Below are 21,657 nucleotides of genomic sequence, written 5' to 3' on the forward strand. Positions count from 1 at the left end.
TAGTCCCCTTCCTGGTTGTTACATAAAATATTTTTTGGAGATAGGACAAGGAAAATAGTCTTTTATTTTTACTAATTAAAAACATTTATTTAGTGCAATGTATTTGCACATTATACTGAAGTTTGTGCATTCTTTTGCTCAAAGGTGTCATCTTTTAGAATATACTGTCAATTGCCTGCAACCTCAAATCAAGGCTGGTAGAAAACTTAAGATTGAAGGTACCCCCTGGAGACAAGCACCAGCTGTAAGGTAGAGGCAGAGAGGGAGGAGCGAGGCATTAACTGAAACAAGAGGGTTGGTCAGGTCAGTATGAAAATAAACCACATGGATTCACTTTAGTTTTTGTTTTTTCATACATCAGGATGTGTGTACTTAAGAAATAGAAGGTATCAGGTATGATGTCTTAAATGTAATTTTACAGTCTGGAATTCCAAAAGTGATACAGTATATTTTCTCGTACAACTGATGTTAAATCTTGATTATGGAATTCACGATTTTTGTGGGTGGATTTATGTTTTAAATTTAATTCAGCCCTTTGTTTGATAACTCCACTTATTGCTAATCAATTCATGTGATTTAATTTTTTAATAAAATCCAGTTCAGAATTATTAATTATTGAATACTATGTATCTAAAACCCTGGTACTGTAGGGGTTTTGTGCATTTACTGGGACAATTATTAATTGTAGCAGTAAGTCACAAAATGATTCTTTGATGGCTATTAGAAAATTGACCTTGCGGAATAACTCAGCAACGCACACACACGGATACTAATACACAACAATACATTTATTAATACATAAAATGTGCATTTAAGCATAACAGATCTTATAGTGAGGGTTAGCAGAATACAAAAGGTATATATTCAATTACGAAGAGTTACAAACCAAGAGGAACATACATTCAGTATACCATTCATTTAGACCGCTTTGTAAAATGGATTACAACTTCTACACTAGATACTGTACTCAAAAGCAAGTACATCACTCATAAGAATTAAATTGATATCAACTGGGGTTGAGGTAACAATTGAATTCTTGAGCTGTAATGCAGAATGTTGAATACTCATCCAATCTCTGTGGATTCAGATCTCCCGTGGACACAAAGGAACAGCTGTTGCTGCGTCCAATCGGCATCCTCTGGCCCAGTGCCAGGCAGTGCTGGCCCGGCGTGAGGTGTGGGAGAAGGAGGGAGAGATTCTTGCTGCTGCACGCTGGCAGTGGGCTCTCTGAAGACCGGTTAGTTTGTCCTGGCTGCACTAGCAGAGTTTCTGCACATGAAAATTGATTTCGGGTCCAAGCTAGTCCTGAATACTGAAATTCAGCTGTCCACAGTTCCGACTGTAGTTCACTTATTGATCAGTGGAGAGTTCGCGGTGGGGTACTGGTGGTTCACGAGGCTTGCTGCTGGGCTAACCTCGGGCGGATCCTTTGGTTATGTGAGGTCGACCTCCGGTCTCGACTCTTAGAACAAAGTAAAGTCCTGGCACTCAGACACACTGGACGTCACGTGCTTGTCCGAGATGAGTCTGAGAATCTCCTACAGGGGCCCCTTCTGGGCCCTGTGCTGCCTCTTTTATCTGGAGAAACTACGGTCGTTCATTGGTTGAAAGTTTTGCGGGCATTCAAGACCCACGTGGGGTTACCCTGCCCTATCAGTTCCTGATTGGTTGATCAAGGTGGAGGATGAGTAACAATGGTCTCTGACATTAGGGTTGTAAACAACCTGCAATGAGACTCTCCCTTGGAATCTCCCAGATAGTAAGGCACCAGAGATGACCATTTATTAGGCTGGCTAGAGAATCTCAGCCTTGGGAGTTGTTCCTTATCAGGAAACTCTATCAGATAGAAAAACACCTAAAATCTGAACCAAATGGAATGGCCTATCTGTGTCCAGCACCACTGAGATGAGGGAGAGAGAGATTGACAAGGGAGCAGCAAACTTAATTCCCGTATTATTAATAAGTCTTGCTCCGACAGTACCATATGGGGAAATTTCAATGGCTACTGGCCACTGGCCACTGGCCTATAACATAAAGTGAATCTATTTTCTTACTGACAAGTGTGTGAAGCTTGGAAAAGAACTCCATTATTCATCCGATAAAAGGAGAACAGTTTGAACACTTCCATATATTGAAGTGATAGTAACGCTAAGTAAAATGCAATATTTTGCTATGACACTTGTAGAGTACCATCCTGTAATCTAACAATACCTTCCATTTTCATTTTCAATTTCACTAGAAAGGTAGATGTACCATATTTTAATCACTTGGTTATGTCCAGTTTGGTAAATAAAACACAAAGAATGACTTCATTTACAAAATTAAGAGAATGTTAAATACTACAGCTTTGTTAAAATCAAAATGAACCCCATTGTAATTAAGGAGGGAGAGGTTTCAATTTTGTCATGATATTGTACACAGTTACAATTCAAGACTAATTTTTCCTTGAAAAACTGTTTAATCTTTGGGTTGCAGACTAATTAATACATGTACATAATACATATACATAATACTGTACATGTTGGAACGACATGCATAATACATGTTGGAAAGGTAAAATGCTGGTATCATGGAAAACTTCAAAGATATCCCTTAAAAAGCTTTCTAGATGAAAGAGGAAAAAAGACCTAAAGGATAAGCTTTTTTCAATTTATATACAGTATGAGCTACTATGTTTCTCCCATGTGGGCATTGGCTTCCCAGAATTGCAAATGGTGACCACAGTGGGTATCTGACAAGAGTATTGATCTGGAAAAAGTGGAAGCTGAACTCCTGGCAACAATTTGCTCAATGAGTAATTTCTGATAAGGTGTGTTGAGATAAATAATGGTGCTTAACAGATGGTTGTTGTCCAGAGGAGGTATAAAAGAGAAAATTAGGGTCCTTTCCTGCTAATTATGTATCTTCCCGTTGTTCCAGAGTGGTTATCTGATGGCCTTAGTCAAGAGATGTGATGAGACACATCTCTCTATCTCTGCCTCTGACTGGGAATTTCCATGGAGCACAGCCAGAATCAGTGTCAGAGATGTCTTATGACTCACTAATATGCATTTTGTTTGATTCATAAATTGATTACATCTAGACCAGAGTGTAAGATAAAAGGACTGCTTTGCTTTTATATTTTCCTAAAAGCATTCAGAAGATCAATTATTGAGTATGTCTCTGTTACAATCAATCTTCATTTTTTACAGAGGCATTAGAAATGGAAAACACAATAAATCTATTTTATTAAGCAAAAACAAAAAGAAAATGCTTAAAATTTAAACACATTATGAGCCCTGAAACCTATGTGATGATTTTGTTCGTATTAATCCATTTGTCATGTTTAGCATGCTTTCATTCTAATTTTTCTAGCTGTTCAAGCTATGTTGATGAAGACAATGCCCTGGCTGGATGAGATCCTCAAATTGATTAGTAACTAGCAACCCAACTAGCTAAATAGAGAAAATGACTTTGTCTTGCTTGCAGTTTTCCTTGTCATATATTCTTATATTCTTATGACATACTAGAAAGTGATGCAAGTAATTTTTTCACGGGAAGGTGTATGCATTTGAGAACACGTTTGTCACCACATCATCTCCATTTTGAGGAAATAACTCAATGAATTAAGTTAACAATTGTAATATTTGAATACTGAAGGAGAACTAAGGCATTGCAAACTGGTATGCTTTAATAAACCTCTATATTCTTAACAGTTTAAATCTTTTGATCAAAATGGTGGCTTTACCTGTGCTTTTTAAAATTAAACATTGTTCAAGGCATATGGCGGCATATTTTTTAATGGAGGTTAGCATTACTGCCTTCCAGCTCCAGACTCCAGAAATTTCTAATCCAGAAATTCTAACTTTCTAACTTTGTAATCCAGAAATTAGAAGGAATACTAAACATTTCAAATGGGTGCAATTTTTCAGGCACAGTATCTCCATATTGATGCACACCTGTTATTCACTAATGGATTCCTACTGGCGGTCAAGAAAGAAAAAATCTCCAAACACCACTTTCATCTTAGGAGCCTATCAAAAAGAAACAGTACTGATTTTGTTCAGGTCCAGTTTGTAATTTTTCTTTTGTGCCATAATAAAAATAACACTAAGAAATCTAAGGAACACACATTTCAGCTCAATTCTTTGTGTATATGGATCTTGACACTTGGTATGCTGGTGGTCCTTTTCATATTTGAATCAAAGGGCTTTCATCTAATAATATTTAATAAGATCAAGCGCCTTTTTCAATCAATTTTTTATTATTTTGCTTTGATCTATGAATTTGTTTCTCTTTGCTTTATTTATGATATCTTTAAGCAGAATTCCTGACAGACTTTCATAGGCCTGCTCTGCCAGATAGTTTTATTATTAGACATCAATGTTTATGTACTAACAGGCTGCCGATTGAACTTGGTCCTCGTGGAGCACTAGAGTTGATTCAGTGAACTTTCTCCTGACGACCAATGGGTATAAATCACTATGCCTCTTGGTCAGAAATGTACTGAAAGGACTGTGGGAAGATTTACTGCACATGGGCTTCCAAACACACATTATTTTATATAAGCATCTAGAAGACATTTGTCTTGGAATTTTAAGGCATCTAAGAAGCTTTTTTATATCTATCTGCCTGTCTTAAATCCCAAGATCTTATATGAAAACTGACGGAGACCCATCAGAGCACAATGACCTACATATTATAACTATGTTCTGAAACTGCATGAGTCATACAACTAAAATCATCACAAAAAGAAATTGCTTCTGGAGGTCTGGTGATTTCCCAGCTTCTTAAACTACTGGGTGAAATGCACAGCTGTGAACTTGGCTCCTTCATTAAAAGAATACTGTATATTAATCACTCACGCACCCTGTTTTAGTTTCGATTTTTGCATCTCTGACCTAAATATGTCACATTTGAAAACAACAAATAACATTTCTATTAAAATAACACAGGAGAGTAGAAGTCTAAAGAAAATATGAAAAAAGGAATTTGTGCAGTTTGTACTGTATCAGCTTTACGATTCATTTTTTTAAAGTGCAAACAATAAAGACATAAAAGGTAATGTAGTTCTGTAGAGTAAAGTAACACATTTAAGACTGATTAAACCTCATATCTCACATTTTTCATACTTCAGACAAGGAGTACGAAAATGACTTAAATAACTTTTTGGAAGACAGCTCTGTTTAAGACCTACAAAATACATCTCTCAGGGTTATAAAAATAGACTATATGGTACCCTGCCAAGATTTAAAAAATGTCCAAACCAATTTAAGGCAAAGTAAAGAATTTAAAATGTTAATAATAGTTTACTTTATACAATGGGAATAATGGTTTCCAATCATTTTTTTTACATGTGCAGACATTTAATGCATTTTAATGTTATTTTGATGAAGAAATTCAATACTATTTCAAGTGTTAACATTTATTAATGTATTTGCAAGTTAGAGTAAAATGGCATTCTATATACAGTAGCATACTCAGTAAATGATACAGCAGTGTAGATTTTAAGATCAAAGAATAAACAAAGATTTACATATCTTGTTTCCTAAGATAGCACATTGTTATTTATGAACATGTCCCATAATTATTTTTATATTTTCTTTTTATAATTCTAGGAAAGCTGTTTATAGAATACATTCATCAAGACCATATGTAAACTCCTTTCAGTATGATGTTCAAATTGTCTCCTGTTTGCCATTTATGTTTGTTTCCAAGCATCCAGTGCTACACAGAATTCAAACTACTGTATGTCTGATGTCCTATTTTATGTAGCTGAATTATTCTGAATTTGCATTCAAATTGCTGATATACGTGGCACCTTCACTGATTTCTTATGACATGCAGCAGTGTCTGTGCATGGAAGGTGAGGCTTCCCTTTTTGAGGCAGCAGGATAATAAGATAATAGGCAAGTCAGCTTTACTAATATGAGGGACCCCTGTTAAATATCTATATTTGCTTTATATCAACACTGTGGATGAGGAGAAATTGTTAACAATGAATGGACAATATTAGAAAATTGTCAGCCAGTGAATTCTGTCAATCATTTAAAAAGCTATTCTTTTGATTTCCCTCTATTGTTAAAATACTTGTCTTGTACTTGAACAGAGAAGAATAAGGTAAAAAGACAGGTGTGCTACTGGATAGTTTTAAAGATGACAGCATAAGGTTTTCATTCAGAAGAAGACTGACGTGTCAGCATGCCTTTCTTCTTCCTTATAGAAAAAACAAAACAAAAACAAAAACACACTCTTCTTGTCTCTATGCTGCTGTCATCTCCTCAGGTTGCTACCTTAGTGGCTTTCTGTAAATTGTTGTCCAGTTTCTCTCACTTCCTCACTCTCTCTGGTAGTCAGCTTACTTAGCTCTTTCCCAGCTAACCTGCTGAAAGAGATCACATGTTTTTATAAAGAGGATCATAGCATATCAGATTTCACAATTGTAATGACCGAAAGCTGTATCCTCTCAGATGGTGATTAGGCTGACTGACAGGGTGTCCACACAGCCTTTAAACATCCTGTAACACTGATCTGCTGTTCATACAGTAGTACTCAAACAAAACCGAACCACACTAAGTGTAAATAACTAGTTGCCTAATGGGAATCCAAATACTATAGCAATGAAGGTGGTAGGCTCTACAGTTATGTATTCTATGTTATTTATAAATAAAACCTGGTGTCATAACGTAGACCTGCCATTTTATATAGATAGACTGATATTCCATTTATGTTTTTTATTTATAAAAGAGTTATACTATAATCTGAATATTTATCTCTTCAAGTAGGAAAGATCATGAAATTAAACATAACTAATTAATCTTCATCTAAGCCTTGAAATTTAAATGTGTCATTATGATGTCCTATGTAGTGTTTATGGTGTATGGATATTTGTAGACATAATACCAGTAAATTATGTCAGAGAAAATGTTTTAAATTACCACTGATCAAGACTCTTTTCTGTGGCACATATATCAGTGCAGAATCATTAATTAAAGTTATTTTTGTACGTTTTTAGTATGATGTGGAATTGAATGTTCTGCCCTTCTTTATTTATACTAATGTGAATTACAGTACCCATAAAAAGACATAGGTAGAAAACAAATATAACTGCTGTCTAACTACAACTAGGTGAATGATATATCTGGAGAACACATTAAGTTGCATTTGAATGTATTTCTTAATGTAATCATGAAATTTTAATATATTTTATAATTACATACTTCATTTTTGGCATACTTCAGAATTTTCTATCTTATGAATATTCAATGAACAATATTTATTTTTTCATGCTGACTAATGGTGAGATCAAGGACAAGGACTTCTCACAGCATGATATAGATATTACTACACAAAACAATCTTAATGAGGGGATGTTGATAAACCATTGAACTCTGGGAGATAATTTGACATGATCAATTTTAGCTTGACTCTACTATTAACCTTTGTTTCAGGAGGTTTTGGGAGTCATTGCGATTCAATAGGGCAAGTCAAACCCCAGGTTCTTGTCCTTCTAAAAGTAGAAATCAGGCTTCTATTTTTTTTGGTTCTCTAGTCAATAATGTTCAGACTCCTAGCAAACCTTTCTTGCTATGTTTAAATAGAATGTAATGATAGGTTGAATACTTTACGTCTTATAATTTCATGGCATTGGTGTATGCACTTAAAATCATAATTACTTATGCTTACGTAGCGCTTTCCTGGACACTCGACTCAAAATGCTTTACAGATAATGGGGACTCTCCTCCACCACCACCAATGTGCAGCCCCACCTGGATGATTGATAAAGGACACTGGAGTAACACCTCTACTCTTTTAGAGAGACACCCTTGGATTTTTAATGACAACAGAGTCAAGACCTCAGTTTTATATCATCCAAAAGCTGGCACATTTTTACAGTATAGTGTCTCCATCACTATACTGGGGCATTAGGCCACACTCAGACCACAGGGTGAGCGTCCCCTACTGGCCCCACTAATACCACTTCCAGCAGCAACCAAACCAAAGGTGGTCTCCCATCCAGGTACTGGCCAGGCTCACACTTGCTTAGCTTTAGTGGGCTGTTAGTTGTGAGTTGTTGGGTGATATGGCTGCTGGTGTATGCTGTCTGTTAATATGCTTACATTAAATACAGCTAATCTAAACCAGATGTGTTTCCAATATGGTCACAAATATTTTATTTATTTAAACCTCGATAGCTTTTATGGACCATTTAATGGAATATAAGCATTCATAATAGATGTACAGTATACTATCATTGTATTCTAAGAATAATACCCAGACACATACAGTAAATCATTGCAATGTAAGTATTATAAAATCAATATGAAGTAATTAATTATTACCTCATAAATACTTTACCTATAAAATGTGATATACAGTCATTGCAAACTATTTTCAATGAATGAAAATACATACATGAAAGCAAATTATGTACAGTACACTACAATTAAAAATGAACATAATTGGAAAAATGTTTTAACACTCAAATTTTACTTCTCTATGGTCTCTGGGTTTCTGTGACCCTTATCAGGAATATGTGGGTTTCTGATCATGATATTTGCAGATAGTAAATGTTAAGTGCACACAGCCCTAAAATGCATTGTCTGTTCTCAAAAACAGTCATTTCTGATAAAAGTACAGTGCAACACAACTATAGTTATGTGTAGATGTTGACAGGATGAAGGATGTGTAGCTTTTATGACTGGTAACGGAAGAATAAAAACAATGAGTGCCTGAGAGCTACTTGGAATATGTAGTTTCTAGAGGCTTGTTTGGAAGGAAGCATGTCTTCCAAACAAGCCCGTTTTACAGGATAAAAAAAGACAGACAGTCAGTCTTTTTTTACAGTGAATAAACCATGTATGTTAAATATGTATAAACCATCTTTTGCAGTTATTTAAAGTAGTTGAAAACATTGCAAAATAATACAAATGTAACATCAGCAAGTCATGCAGTTGTGTGATGGAGATTTCAAAATGTAGCTACAATAACATTCAAAAATAGTAGAGACTTGCTACACTGAAAAAAAGAAATGGAGAAACTGGTTGCTGCAGAAGCAAATATTCATGTGTTGTACAAGTGGAAGGACTAAGAAGTTTTGCACTTGTGTTATGAATGAAAGCACTGGGTAAAGTTAAGGTGTATACGTTGCCTGACAGGAGCAGCATTTCACTGGAGCAGTGCTATATACAGTAGTACTGATCCCGAACTTGCTCAGAAGGCACAAAAATAAGTTTCTGTTAATTAAAACTCACTGTGCCATCGGAATTTTGATTTTTCACAACCAATACTGTATACAGTAGGTACGCAGTCCTATCTTAACCAAGGAGGGTTTACAAAGCAAAATAAACAGAAATTACCCCAAAACTCATTTGACATTTTTAAATTAAACACAGTTAAACACAGCTGCCACAAGTGAGTAATGTCACGTTCGTAAACCCCTCCTCTTAATGACACTCCAGCCCTTCCTTGTTTTCTACTCATCCACCGCACCTGCTCCCTGTTCCAACCCCCTTTTGTGTTCTCCTTAAAAGCCAGGCGCTCACTGTATTCTAGGCTCTGCTCTGGTTTCCATACCAGGCAAGTCTAGGTCCTGGAAGTTCCTGTTCCTGTTCCTGTTCCTGTTCCTGTTCCTGTTCCTGTTCCTGTTCCTGTTCCTGTTCCTGTTCCTGTTCCTGTTCCTGTTCCTGTTCCTGTTCCTGTTCCTGTTCCTGTTCCTGTTCCTGTTCCTGTTCCTGTTCCTGTTCCTGTTCCTGTTCCTGTTCCTGTTCCTGTTCCTGTTCCTGTTCCTGTTCCTGTTCCTGTTCCTGTTCCTAACCCCGTTTGTCTTGGATGGACCGCCTGACTTTGGACTTTTGCCTCCTTTTGGATTCTCCATTGGATTCCTGGATTGTTTGCCCCAATGGTGTTAACCTCCCCTGAACACCAGCGCACCATGGACACGCCCCCTGTTTTCATTCCCGACTCCCGCATGCTTTTCCCCCACTCTACCCGAGATCATGTCGTCTGCATAGAGTCCTGAAAGAATGCTTTCGTGACAAGTAAGTTCTTCAAAGGAAGGGAAATTGATAAAAATAGACTTCATAGTACTGTATATACTGTAGTAGTCTTGAACTAACACAGCCAAACCATCTGGCTTCTTGAAAATTGTATTATACATTCTGATTTATCCTTTAAAGAAGGGTGGAGGTGCACTTTATGTTCCCAAGAGAGTGAATATTGGTTTTAAGTGACTAAAATATGCAAACCCTTAAATATTGCACAGAGATAAGTGGCACCAGTAGAATGTCCATGTGAAGAACAGGGAATGTGGACTAAAAGTACTCTAGTAAAGGGTTTCAAACAAAAGTGCAATGCAACAGAGAAATGTACCAGAGCTGCTTGATTTGATAGACTTACAGAGACAAGATGACAGGACATAATCAATGTGGCAATACACTAAAATTGCTGCAGAATTCTAAGATTATTTTATATACAGGGTAGGAGATTTCTTAGGTAGAAACTGTGAACACCAGATGTTTGCTGGCAAACATGTATCTGGTTTCATCGGGTTGTGTGCTACAAGGGTGGTTTCATAATCATCAGAGGAAATAAAATGTCAAGTTCATCTGTGAAGGGATTTTCCTTCTTTCTCCAGTAAAAGAGATCTATTATTATGTTTTCCTAAAACCTTGGTTATTTGGTTTGAAACAAATCAAGTTATCCTGATGGATGTGTGTAGATATACAGTGCCTTGCGAAAGTATTCGGCCCCCTTGAACTTTTCAACCTTTTGCCACATTTCAGGCTTCAAACATAAAGATATAAATTTTTTATTTTATGTGAAGAATCACCAACAAGTGGGACACAATTGTGAAGTGGAACGAAATCTATTGGATTTTTGAAACTTTTTTAACTAATAAAAAAATGAAAAGTGGGGCGTGCAAAATTATTCGGCCCCCTTGCGTTAATACTTTGTAGAGCCACCTTTTGCTGCGATTACAGCTGCAAGTCGCTTGGGGTATGTCTCTATCAGTTTTGCACATCGAGAGACTGAAATTCTTGCCCATTCTTCCTTGCAAAACAGCTCGAGCTCAGTGAGGTTGGATGGAGAGCGTTTGTGAACAGCAGTTTTCAGCTCTTTCCACAGATTCTCGATTGGATTCAGGTCTGGACTTTGACTTGGCCATTCAAACACCTGGATACGTTTATTTGTGAACCATTCCTTTGTAGATTTTGCTGTATGTTTGGGATCATTGTCTTGTTGGAAGATAAATCTCCGTCCCAGTTTCAGGTCTTTTGCAGACTCCAACAGGTTTTCATCCAGAATGGTCCTGTATTTGGCTGCATCCATCTTCCCCTCAATTTTAACCATCTTCCCTGTCCCTGCTGAAGAAAAGCAGGCCCAAACCATGATGCTGCCACCACCATGTTTGACAGTGGGGATGGTGTGTTGAGGGTGATGAGCTGTGTTGCTTTTACGCCAAACATATCGTTTTGCATTGTGGCCAAAAAGTTCGATTTTGGTTTCATCTGACCAGAGCACCTTCTTCCACATGTTTGGGGTGTCTCCCAGGTGGCTTGTGGCAAACTTTAGACGAGACTTTTTATGGATATCTTTGAGAAATGGCTTTCTTCTTGCCACTCTTCCATAAAGGCCAGATTTGTGCAGTGTAAGACTGATTGTTGTCCTATGGACAGACTCTCCCACCTCAGCTGTAGTTCTCTGCAGTTCATCCAGAGTGATCATGGGCCTTTTGGCTGCATCTCTGATCAGTCTTCTCCTTGTCTGAGCTGAAAGTTTAGAGGGACGGCCAGGTCTTGGTAGATTTGCAGTGGTCTGATACTCCTTCCATTTCAAGATGATCGCTTGCACAGTGCTCCTTGGGATGTTTGAAGCTTGGGAAATCTTTTTGTATCCAAATCCGGCTTTAAACTTCTCCACAACAGTATTACGGACCTGCCTGGTGTGTTCCTTGGTCTTCATGATGCTCTCTGCGCTTTCAACAGAACCTTGAGACTATCACAGAGCAAGTGCATTTATACAGAGACTTGATTACACACAGGTGGATTCTATTTATCACCATCAGTCATTTAGGACAACATTGGATCATTCAGAGATCCTCGCTGAACTTCTGGAGTGAGTTTGCTGCACTGAAAGTAAAGGGGCCGAATAATTTTGCACGCCCCACTTTTCACTTTTTTATTAGTTAAAAAAGTTTCAAAAATCCAATAGATTTCGTTCCACTTCACAATTGTGTCCCACTTGTTTGTGATTCTTCACATAAAATAAAAAATGTATATCTTTATGTTTGAAGCCTGAAATGTGGCAAAAGGTTGAAAAGTTCAAGGGGGCCGAATACTTTCGCAAGGCACTGTATATATATTTGTAACAGGAGCTGGTCCTGATTCCCGTGTAGTGCGTAGTTTAGGATCCTGTGCAAACAGTATAATCCAGAAGTGACTGGAAATGGGCTATGGGGAAAATACAGATAGGAATGGAAGGGATGACGAACAGGGGACGGTGCCGACAGTGATCAGGTGCACTGGGGGAGCACAGGCAAACAAGTCCAAAACAGTCCAAGGGGGAACTCTGGGCGCAGTCCAAAATCTAAAGCCATGTGATCCATCCATCCAAGACAAGACAAGAGTAAAATCCGGAACGGGATCTGGAACAGGAACAGGAAGTTAAAAACAGAACGACGAGGGCAGGTGCTCTAAGCCCCAGACTCAGCAAGGTCAGGACGCCGATCGGAAGCCTAAGCCTTCATGCCGCAGATGTAGGGTGACTTGATGCTAGGCGGGCCTCCAGGCGTCCGTCTTCCAATGCAGAACCCCAAGGTTCAAGAGCACTGGATTTAAATAATAAATGGAACAAGGGGCAGGTGAACGTGATAATGAAACTGAAATACAAAAGGAGCGGATCGCCCTTTAGAGGAGGGATGACGATTGTGACATATTTGTGTTTCAAAAATAGCCTTTTGCCTTTACTAATGTACAGAGCTTCTTCTTTGCTTTTCTGTGTATTCACATTGCGTAGAGTCTGCATCTTCTCCCATGTTTTTGAGGATTATTTCTGAGTGCTGAGATTTTGTTGTACCTTTCCAAAACATGTCTCCAAATTACCCTGTGTGTCTCCCCTTCATAGCTGGTCTCTGTCTAAAGTACAGTTCCACCTTGTGCATGTTCCTTTTGGGACAGGCTCCAGCTTGCTGCAATCCTACATGAGATGAAGCAACTATGAATAATGGTTGGAAAGTGATGGATAAGCTTCATATTGTCTGCGCATGAATAGCAACACAAGGTCATTGCTTTTTCTATGTCCAGAAAAGGAGGAGTGGTAGAGGGTACACAACAGTGAGTTTTAGAGGTGGGTGGAGGTTCATGAAATGTGGTGAAAATTACAGTAGCTGGTTTGTTTTGCACCAGGTGGTGGCCCTTCATAGTCATCATGGATCTTTGGAAGCAGATAGAATTGAGATATCATCTACAGTACAGTACTTTCCAGTTTGGAATTCACCTGTACTAGCTCCTTTGTGGAAAATGCATGTTGACTTAATTCTATCACCCTGCCATAAAACAGCCTGCTACTGTATGTGACAATTGTTCACTTAGATCAAAATGTCTTCAGGAATTATAGATTTGTAAAAAATAACTTCAGAAAGATTTCAGCTTGTGCTCATGTCCTCATAAAATCTGAATCAGAAATTGATCTCTCCCACCTAATCAACTGCACTGGTTACCTGTAAAATATACTGTAGCATGGGTTTTAAGATTTTACTGTTAACTTACAAAGCTTTACACCCACTCTCTCTGCCTTACACCCAACACACACAGGTCTGCTGATAATGATTTAACCCACAATTAAACAGCCTTTTCTGTGTCTGTAACCCAAGATGTGGAATTCTGTGGCCTTGCGTGGACAGGAATTTGAGCTAGTAAATATTTTTATAACTGGAAAAAATACCTACTTTTGAGTTTTAAATCTCAGCTAATTATCTTCTTTTTTAATTATTATCTTGATATGTATTTTGATGTAATCTTCTTCAGTGCTTTGAGAACCAAAGCATGAAATTAATTTTAATAAATAAAATTAATACTGTAGGTAAAATTCAAGTTTCAAGCAACTAATTGTTCAAGCAACTAATGGGTGTGAAATTCCTATGTCTCTAAAACCAATTTGCTTTCATTGCATACATCTGAAAAATATTCATTGACCAAACCAGTTGTTCATAAACGACACTTAAATTTCAGATGTATAAAAGTCACATAGATGATATTAACAGTTTTCTATGACTTAACATCTTATATAGAACGAGTAAAGAAGAATAAAAAAAAGATTTATAGTAATCATTAATTCTATAAGAACCAGTTTCAGACAAAAAAAAACATCTAGAAATGGTGGTTATATTAATTTATTCTTTGGGAAAGCTGTGATTAAAAATACATGAATAATTCCAGTGATAGCTCACAAAGCTAAAGCTAAGATGCTTATGTAATTTCTTTCGATTTTTTTACTTTTATTTTCAGACCCTGGTGTCTGCTTTACTTAAAGTGAGAGTGAAATCTTTTTTCTCAAAAACAACTCCACTCAAGATGATATATCAGCATTAAAAATGTACAAGCCAGCAATCTAAAACCATCTTAAAATGATAATAACCTGAGTTGACTCATAATTACTGGTGGTACTTTAAAGTTTAAAGACTTAGGACTTAAGATTTAAAGGAACCGAAATAAAGAAATGTACAGGTACTCCCTGAATAATACAGAGGATAATGTGTCAGGATAGATCATCTCAGGTTAATGTTTAAATCATATGCAATTACAGTGCTACCCAGCATATATTAAATATGCTTAACATCTTCACAGTATTTCACAGATTGGAATTCAGATATCTTCACAGTATATCTGAAGTCCAATCTTGTTTCTGTAGTCTTGAAGTTGGTTGCTGTTACACCTGTGTTAAAAATAACCTAGTACCCCAGTACATAATAACTACTATTCTATTTACAATTTGTCTTTTTTAATAAAAATTCTGGAACAGGTGGTGGCAGCTCAATTGCAGCCTTATCTTGCCTTTAATGAGTTCTTTGCGTCTTTGATTCAGGGCTTGGACAGAGACACAGTACTGAAACAGTCTTTGTCAAAGCATTTAATGATTTACTACTGGCTTCTGATTCTGAACCTCTTAATGTATTCTTTCTGTGCTTATGTATAACTTTTGAATCTGCCAATCATGATTACCAAATTCTACAGGTACAAATGGAAAAATAATGTGTTGTTAAATTGGTTTTACTCCTATTTGGCTGTCAGGAGCCAATTAGCAGTTCTTCACTGCTTTATATCAGATGTTTTGCCACTTGCATACAGTAGGGTGTTCTGCATGATTCTGTGTTGGGACCTTTACTTTTTAGAATTTACATGTTGACTCTGGTCAACATGATCATGGACTTGGATTTCAATGTTGTGCTGATGACACTCACATGTATTTATTGTTTAAAGTAGATCTTACTACTTCTACCACAGGTAACGTCAAGTTAGAAACCTTGGTGTTACCTGTAACTCTCTGTTCTCATTTGAAGCTCATGTTAGAAACATCATAATGGTACTGTAACTTTCTTCCACTCGCATAATGTTGCTTAGTTAAGATTCTTTTTCTGATAATTAAATATGATCAAATGCCTGTAGTTCATCAAGATTAGATTTACTTTCACTTTACTTTGCCTTACCTACTGGTGTACAGTATGTCCTAAAATAGTAAATAGACTTCAGTATGTACAGTTATTCTACAGTTTGTATAGAATTTGTACTCCTTTGAACTTGTACTCCTTTGTATTTGTACTTGTGTAGAAAGTACCCCTATACTCTATAAATTGTAATAGCTCCCATTGGTATTTAGGGTGTACTTTTTCTCCTTCTCATGTACAGTAATCTATCTTCAGATTATGGATTTATAATCCAGTTTGTTATCTGAGAATCTATTACAAATTCTGTATCAACATTTTTAAACACTTTTAAAGACCTGAACTTTCACCAGGGTTTATTATCTATATATTAGTTTTACTCATGGCTACATTAAATGAATTATCTTTTTTCCATTTCTTGTGTTGTTGTGTGTCTATGCTACTGCGCAACATGCTATGCTTCTTGAAACGTACACATGGTATAAATAAAACTGTGTTGTTATAATAATATATAACTTGTGATTCTAAAGTTCTGTCACCCGACCTATCTTATGTCTAGACAAAGTTAAATATTAAATGTACCGGTGTGTTGAAACCTGAACAAAGCTCCACAGTTGAAACATTGTGTGTCTTCTCTTTTCAGCATGGAATAAACCTTTACTTGTTCCTTTGCAGCCTATGCATACTGATGCAGCTACCTACTTGGACTAATGGAATTACTGTACATGTAAACTTTAAATTGAAATTATGTTACTGAAAATAATAAATGGATCAGGGGACCATTTGAATCACTATTTGTTTTGAAACCACTTTTAAATATGATGATAATAAAATGTGTTTGCAGAAGTCTTTTAACAATCATGTGTGACAACTGATATTGTTCACTGTGCAGATGCTGTATTTATATGATGATTTATGCTGAGGAAGAACAGTCCTGACTATAGCCAATAGTGTGTGTTCTACATTCATATGTTTATTGAGACCAAAATACTTGCCAAATGTATTCATACAGTACATGAGTTTCCATCTATGATTTTGTGCATGTATTGTCCTTGTGCATGTATAACTGTTCATTAAGTAGACATTCACTATGTACATACTGTATGGGCCTTTGTGTGCTGTACACAAGTATTACACAAGAACACTTTTCTCTGTCAAACCTTTGGAAGTGTCTGGCTTCTGATAGCACTATCTGATAGCAGATCTGATGCCACCAGGGATACATGTGACCACCGGAGTATACAACTTTATGCTTATTACTAATCCAGCAATGTTCAGAAATGCTCAAGCTCTACCACTGTCTGGCTTGTAGTCTCAATTCTACATTTATGCAAATATGGATACTTATGTAGTAAGTGTAAAATATGGACACATGGACCTATGGATGTAGTCAGTGTAAAACAAGTTTTCTTAGATTCTTCCTTGTTCTGGTGCACAGGGGAACTAGTCAGCCAATTCAGACCAGAAAGTATATCTAGGTATGGCTGTTATTACTAGGAAGTATTTTGATGCTTTTACTGTTAGAATACCTTGGTTGGCTTGTGAGCCAAGCATGTTCTCTTACAAAACAAACACCTGGGTTTTAATCTATTTACATATCATTAAATCATGAGAAAGAAATTTAATGATTAATAAGGAATAAAATATAACTTTTTACATGTATAAGGTCAAACACTTTACCACTGAATTGCAATAACCACCATGGAGACACTTTGCAATCATGAAGCACCAATAGCAATAATATACATGAGATTCGGTTGGAAAATTAGAAATTACTTCACCAATTGAATTAAGGGGAAAGTTTAGGTTAGCTGTATTGTATAAACCCAAGGTGGAATTTAGTCAGGACACCTGTGTTAACACCACTCTTAAATACAGTACCATGGGAACATTAATGACCAAATAGTCAGGACAACAGTCTAGCATTTCAACTAAATGATGACACTTCTTACAGCTTAGTGTTTCCTGTCACCTTAGTAATCAATGGTTTTGGAAACTTTGGTCCCGAGGCAAGATTGCCAACTACTCTTGCACCAACACCTTGTACACCAGTAACCTGATCTGCTTTAGAGCTCTCTTTCCCAGTGTTGACCAGACCCAGACCAGTTAGTTGCTGTCCAAATGGGCTTTAAGGCCTACTGCATATGACTTACAAATTGAATACGCTGGCCAAGAATTACTGTAGCATATCTTTTATTTTTTTTATGATAAATGGTGATAAAACCTAAAATATACTTTGTATGTTTGATTGATTCTTTTGAAGATCTCTTAAATCGTTTGATTTGATTGATCCTTAACTTTCTTTCAGCACATTCTTAGGCACTCCAGGCACAACGGGTGTTCAATGGGATACAGGATTCCAATATATACATTTATAATTCTATAGATAGGGTTGCAAAAGAGAGAACACTATTCTCATCATCTTAGATCTTATGTTACGAAACCTATTAAAACATTTTCCAGTGGTTTAAATTGAGCACTAACTCTGGATTACCTGATACTAATTGGAAATCAAAGACTATTTCTAATTAACATCTACAAAACAACCCCTTTAAGTATAACTTTCTAAGATGACTGTGTTGTCCAAAATATTGCAAGGTACAGTATCATTGCTTATAATAAAATAAGAAATTATTACTATTATTATAATTGGATATTATCCACTTTCTGACCACGTTATCCAATTCAGGTTCACAGGGGTACGGCAGCCTATCCTTGCAAACAACAGACGCAAGGCAGGATATACTCTAGACGGGACTTCAGCCCATCACAGAGCACACAGAGACACAAGCATGCATATGCTCACACCAGGGCTGGTTTTGCCAGATGCCAGCTAACCTGCCAGTATGTCTTTTGCCTGTGGGAGGGATAAAACTGGAACACCCAGAGGAAACCCATGCAAACACAGGGAAAACATACAGAAAAAGCTCTAAGCTGAGAGCACCCTAGGTCCCGGATTGAAGTCAGGGTCCTAAAATATAATAATATTATTACTAATAGTGATTAATAGTGATTTTTTACAAATTGATTATTTGCCATGAATCTAATACTGGATGCAAATTCTAATACATATGGTAAGCATGAGCTGCCAGAAAATAACTTGTAGCTTCTCTTGGTAATCTTTCCTAACAATATTATTTGTTTTAGGTTTGAAATCTTCACTTCAAGAAATAAATTTAGAAGGGTGAAGGAAGGTGATGCTATTTATAAAGATTCTTAACATTTTAGACTGTAGAACAAAGAGACTCAGAGAACGACAGGCTATTCTTGATGGTCTTGTATTCCTTGTCACAGTATATGAACAGGATAATACTGATGTTTCTATGGAAGAGCTACAGTACCTCTGTGCACTTGGAAGACATTAGAAATGGCAGGATGTGATAATATTTTTGTGATGATATGGCAATGAATGCTACTGGGAGAGGTTTCATCCACATTAGATTTCAGGGGGTTAAGACTGTACTTGAATGACTTTGCTCATTTGTGAATGGAATTCTGATTCTTTGGATGTCTCTATGCTTTTTAAAGAATCATTTCACATGATTGAGCACAACAGCACCACCATATCTAAAGGCTTTCAGAGTACGTTTTTAATTCTAATGTCAATGAGGTGAAAAAATTGTCTATGCAATGTCAATTTCAAAGATACCTATTAATCCAAAGTATCATAACAATAATGATAACATGAAACAGCAGCAGTTTTGCAAATAAACCGCTGTGAGAGTTTACCTTTTCTCCTAGGCTATGTTGAATAATTGAACCTGTCATTCCAGGAATAATTATATTAAGGTAGGAAATCCAAATCACCATGTAGCTATATAGCATTTTAATTTACTTACCCACAATTTCATATTCAGGTCAGCTTTGGTACTGTTTCTCATGTAAATTTAGCTTATGTGCCTTTGCCTTGTCAAGTATCAGGTGTTAATTAATTTTCTTCAGGGCAGCAGAGCGTGAGATTTTTCTTAACTCTGACTTTCTTCTTTTGCAGTTTATCGCCTTTGCCTCCTTGTTTTTCATCCTTGTGTCAATCACAACGTTCTGCCTGGAGACCCATGAGGCTTTTAACACAGTTATAAACAAAACCGAACTGATAAGGAATGATAGCCAATTTGAACTGGTCTCACAATATGAAATTGAAACGGACCCAGCACTGACATATGTGGAAGGAGTCTGTGTACTCTGGTTCACTTTTGAATTTCTTGTGCGTGTCATTTTCTGCCCTGATAAGCTTGAATTTGTCAAAAACCTCCTGAATATCATTGACTTTGTGGCTATTTTGCCTTTTTATCTGGAAGTGGGTCTCAGTGGGCTTTCATCCAAAGCTGCTAAAGATGTGCTGGGCTTCCTCAGGGTCGTTAGGTTCGTCAGAATCCTACGAATCTTCAAGCTAACCCGCCATTTTGTAGGACTGCGAGTGCTGGGACATACTCTTCGAGCTAGCACTAATGAATTTTTGCTGCTTATTATATTTTTGGCTCTGGGGGTGTTAATATTTGCCACCATGATTTATTATGCTGAGAGAATAGGTGCAAGTCCCAATGACCCAACAGCCAGTGAGCACACAGAGTTCAAAAATATTCCTATTGGATTTTGGTGGGCTGTGGTCACTATGACCACCCTCGGTTATGGAGACATGTACCCCAAAACATGGTCAGGAATGCTGGTAGGTGCCCTTTGTGCATTGGCTGGGGTGCTCACAATTGCCATGCCTGTACCTGTCATCGTGAATAATTTTGGAATGTACTACTCGCTTGCCATGGCAAAACAGAAACTACCACGCAGGAGAAAGAAGCACATTCCACAGGCTCCCCAAGGTGGCTCACCCACATACTGCAAGACGGAACTGAACATGGCTTGTAATAGTACCCAAGGCGATGCCTGTCATGCTAAAGAAAACAGGCTCTTGGAACGCAACAGATCAGGTATGGTACTTTCATTATTAAAGCAATGGCTATATAGACCTACCTCATTTTTAAAAGTTATACTGAAGCTTTCAACTTTACTTTTCAATTAATAATTAAGATGTAATGAAAAATCAAATCACCATCATACAGTATGAAGCAAGAATTAAGTTTGCTTCAATTATGTAATTTTTAAAACTTTAAAATGTGTCATATATTTATACTTATTACAGCTATGATTGGCACTGTGTTTCTGATTTGTGAATTCTGAAATAGGTTTACTATATAGTTCATTTTGATGTGTATATAATGGTTGCAAATGCGTGTCATCCTTTGTATGTATACAGTATTTGCTTGCTCCAAAATATGCGGCATGTATTTTAGCTTGGCATCATGCATGACAGGTTTGTTGTTGTGTCATGTTGTTTTTCATTTGTGCTGTCCTGTTGAGTATATTGTTCTCACCCATATAATCCTTCCCTTCTATGATTAAAATGTTTACTCATTAATGAAAACCACATAAACAATTAATAATAGTAACAAAAATGATAGTATTATAAAAAAATAATTACATATCTTTGTTCAATTATATAAAATATACAATACATGCATGCAATCCCCCCAAGAGAATTAGGAGCACAGAAACACTGTTTACAACAAAAGTAGTACTTGTATGCAAAGGGTCATTGCTGGTCCCACTAATATGCTCCTGAATATTGAAGTATTAGAATTCTAACAATAAATATCCTAATCCTAACTCGAAAAACAACAATGCATTTGTGGCCAAAGTATCTGGGAAAATGTTATTCGCGTTGTAGAAACAATATTAAATACTGTCCTTGTTATGTATCTTGCTGTATGGAAACTATGATTCACTGCCATTGTATTTTCTAATAAATATGGCTTTCACAATGCAGATTGCACACAGGCAAGATATACAAAGCAGAAAAAAGAAAGAATAGTGTCACAAATTGTGGAGGGCTGTTAGAAGTATAGAAAATAAAGGTGTGAAATCATTAAAATAAATCAACCCCAATGTCAGATATACCTGCGTATACCTGAGAGAGGTACATTGAGGCACAGCTCTGGCAAAAGAGTGATAAATTAAAGGTA

The 21,657-nt window shown here is 36.8% G+C and overlaps 1 protein-coding gene across 3 annotated transcripts in view; it reads left to right on the forward strand.

The window, feature by feature from the left end:
* Nucleotides 1–21,657, forward strand: part of kcnc2 (potassium voltage-gated channel, Shaw-related subfamily, member 2) — a 94,195-nt gene that overhangs the window by 63,172 nt on the left and 9,366 nt on the right. For all 3 annotated transcript variants that reach the window (XM_015352918.2, XM_006633528.3, XM_006633527.3), the window contains exon 2: nucleotides 19,632–20,565. In XM_015352918.2, coding sequence (XP_015208404.1) covers nucleotides 19,632–20,565 — 934 coding nt within the window. The remainder of the gene's footprint in view (nucleotides 1–19,631; nucleotides 20,566–21,657) is intronic.

Source organism: Lepisosteus oculatus, chromosome 7 (assembly GCF_040954835.1).
Source record: "Lepisosteus oculatus isolate fLepOcu1 chromosome 7, fLepOcu1.hap2, whole genome shotgun sequence".
Taxonomy (NCBI): Eukaryota; Metazoa; Chordata; class Actinopteri; order Semionotiformes; family Lepisosteidae; genus Lepisosteus; species Lepisosteus oculatus.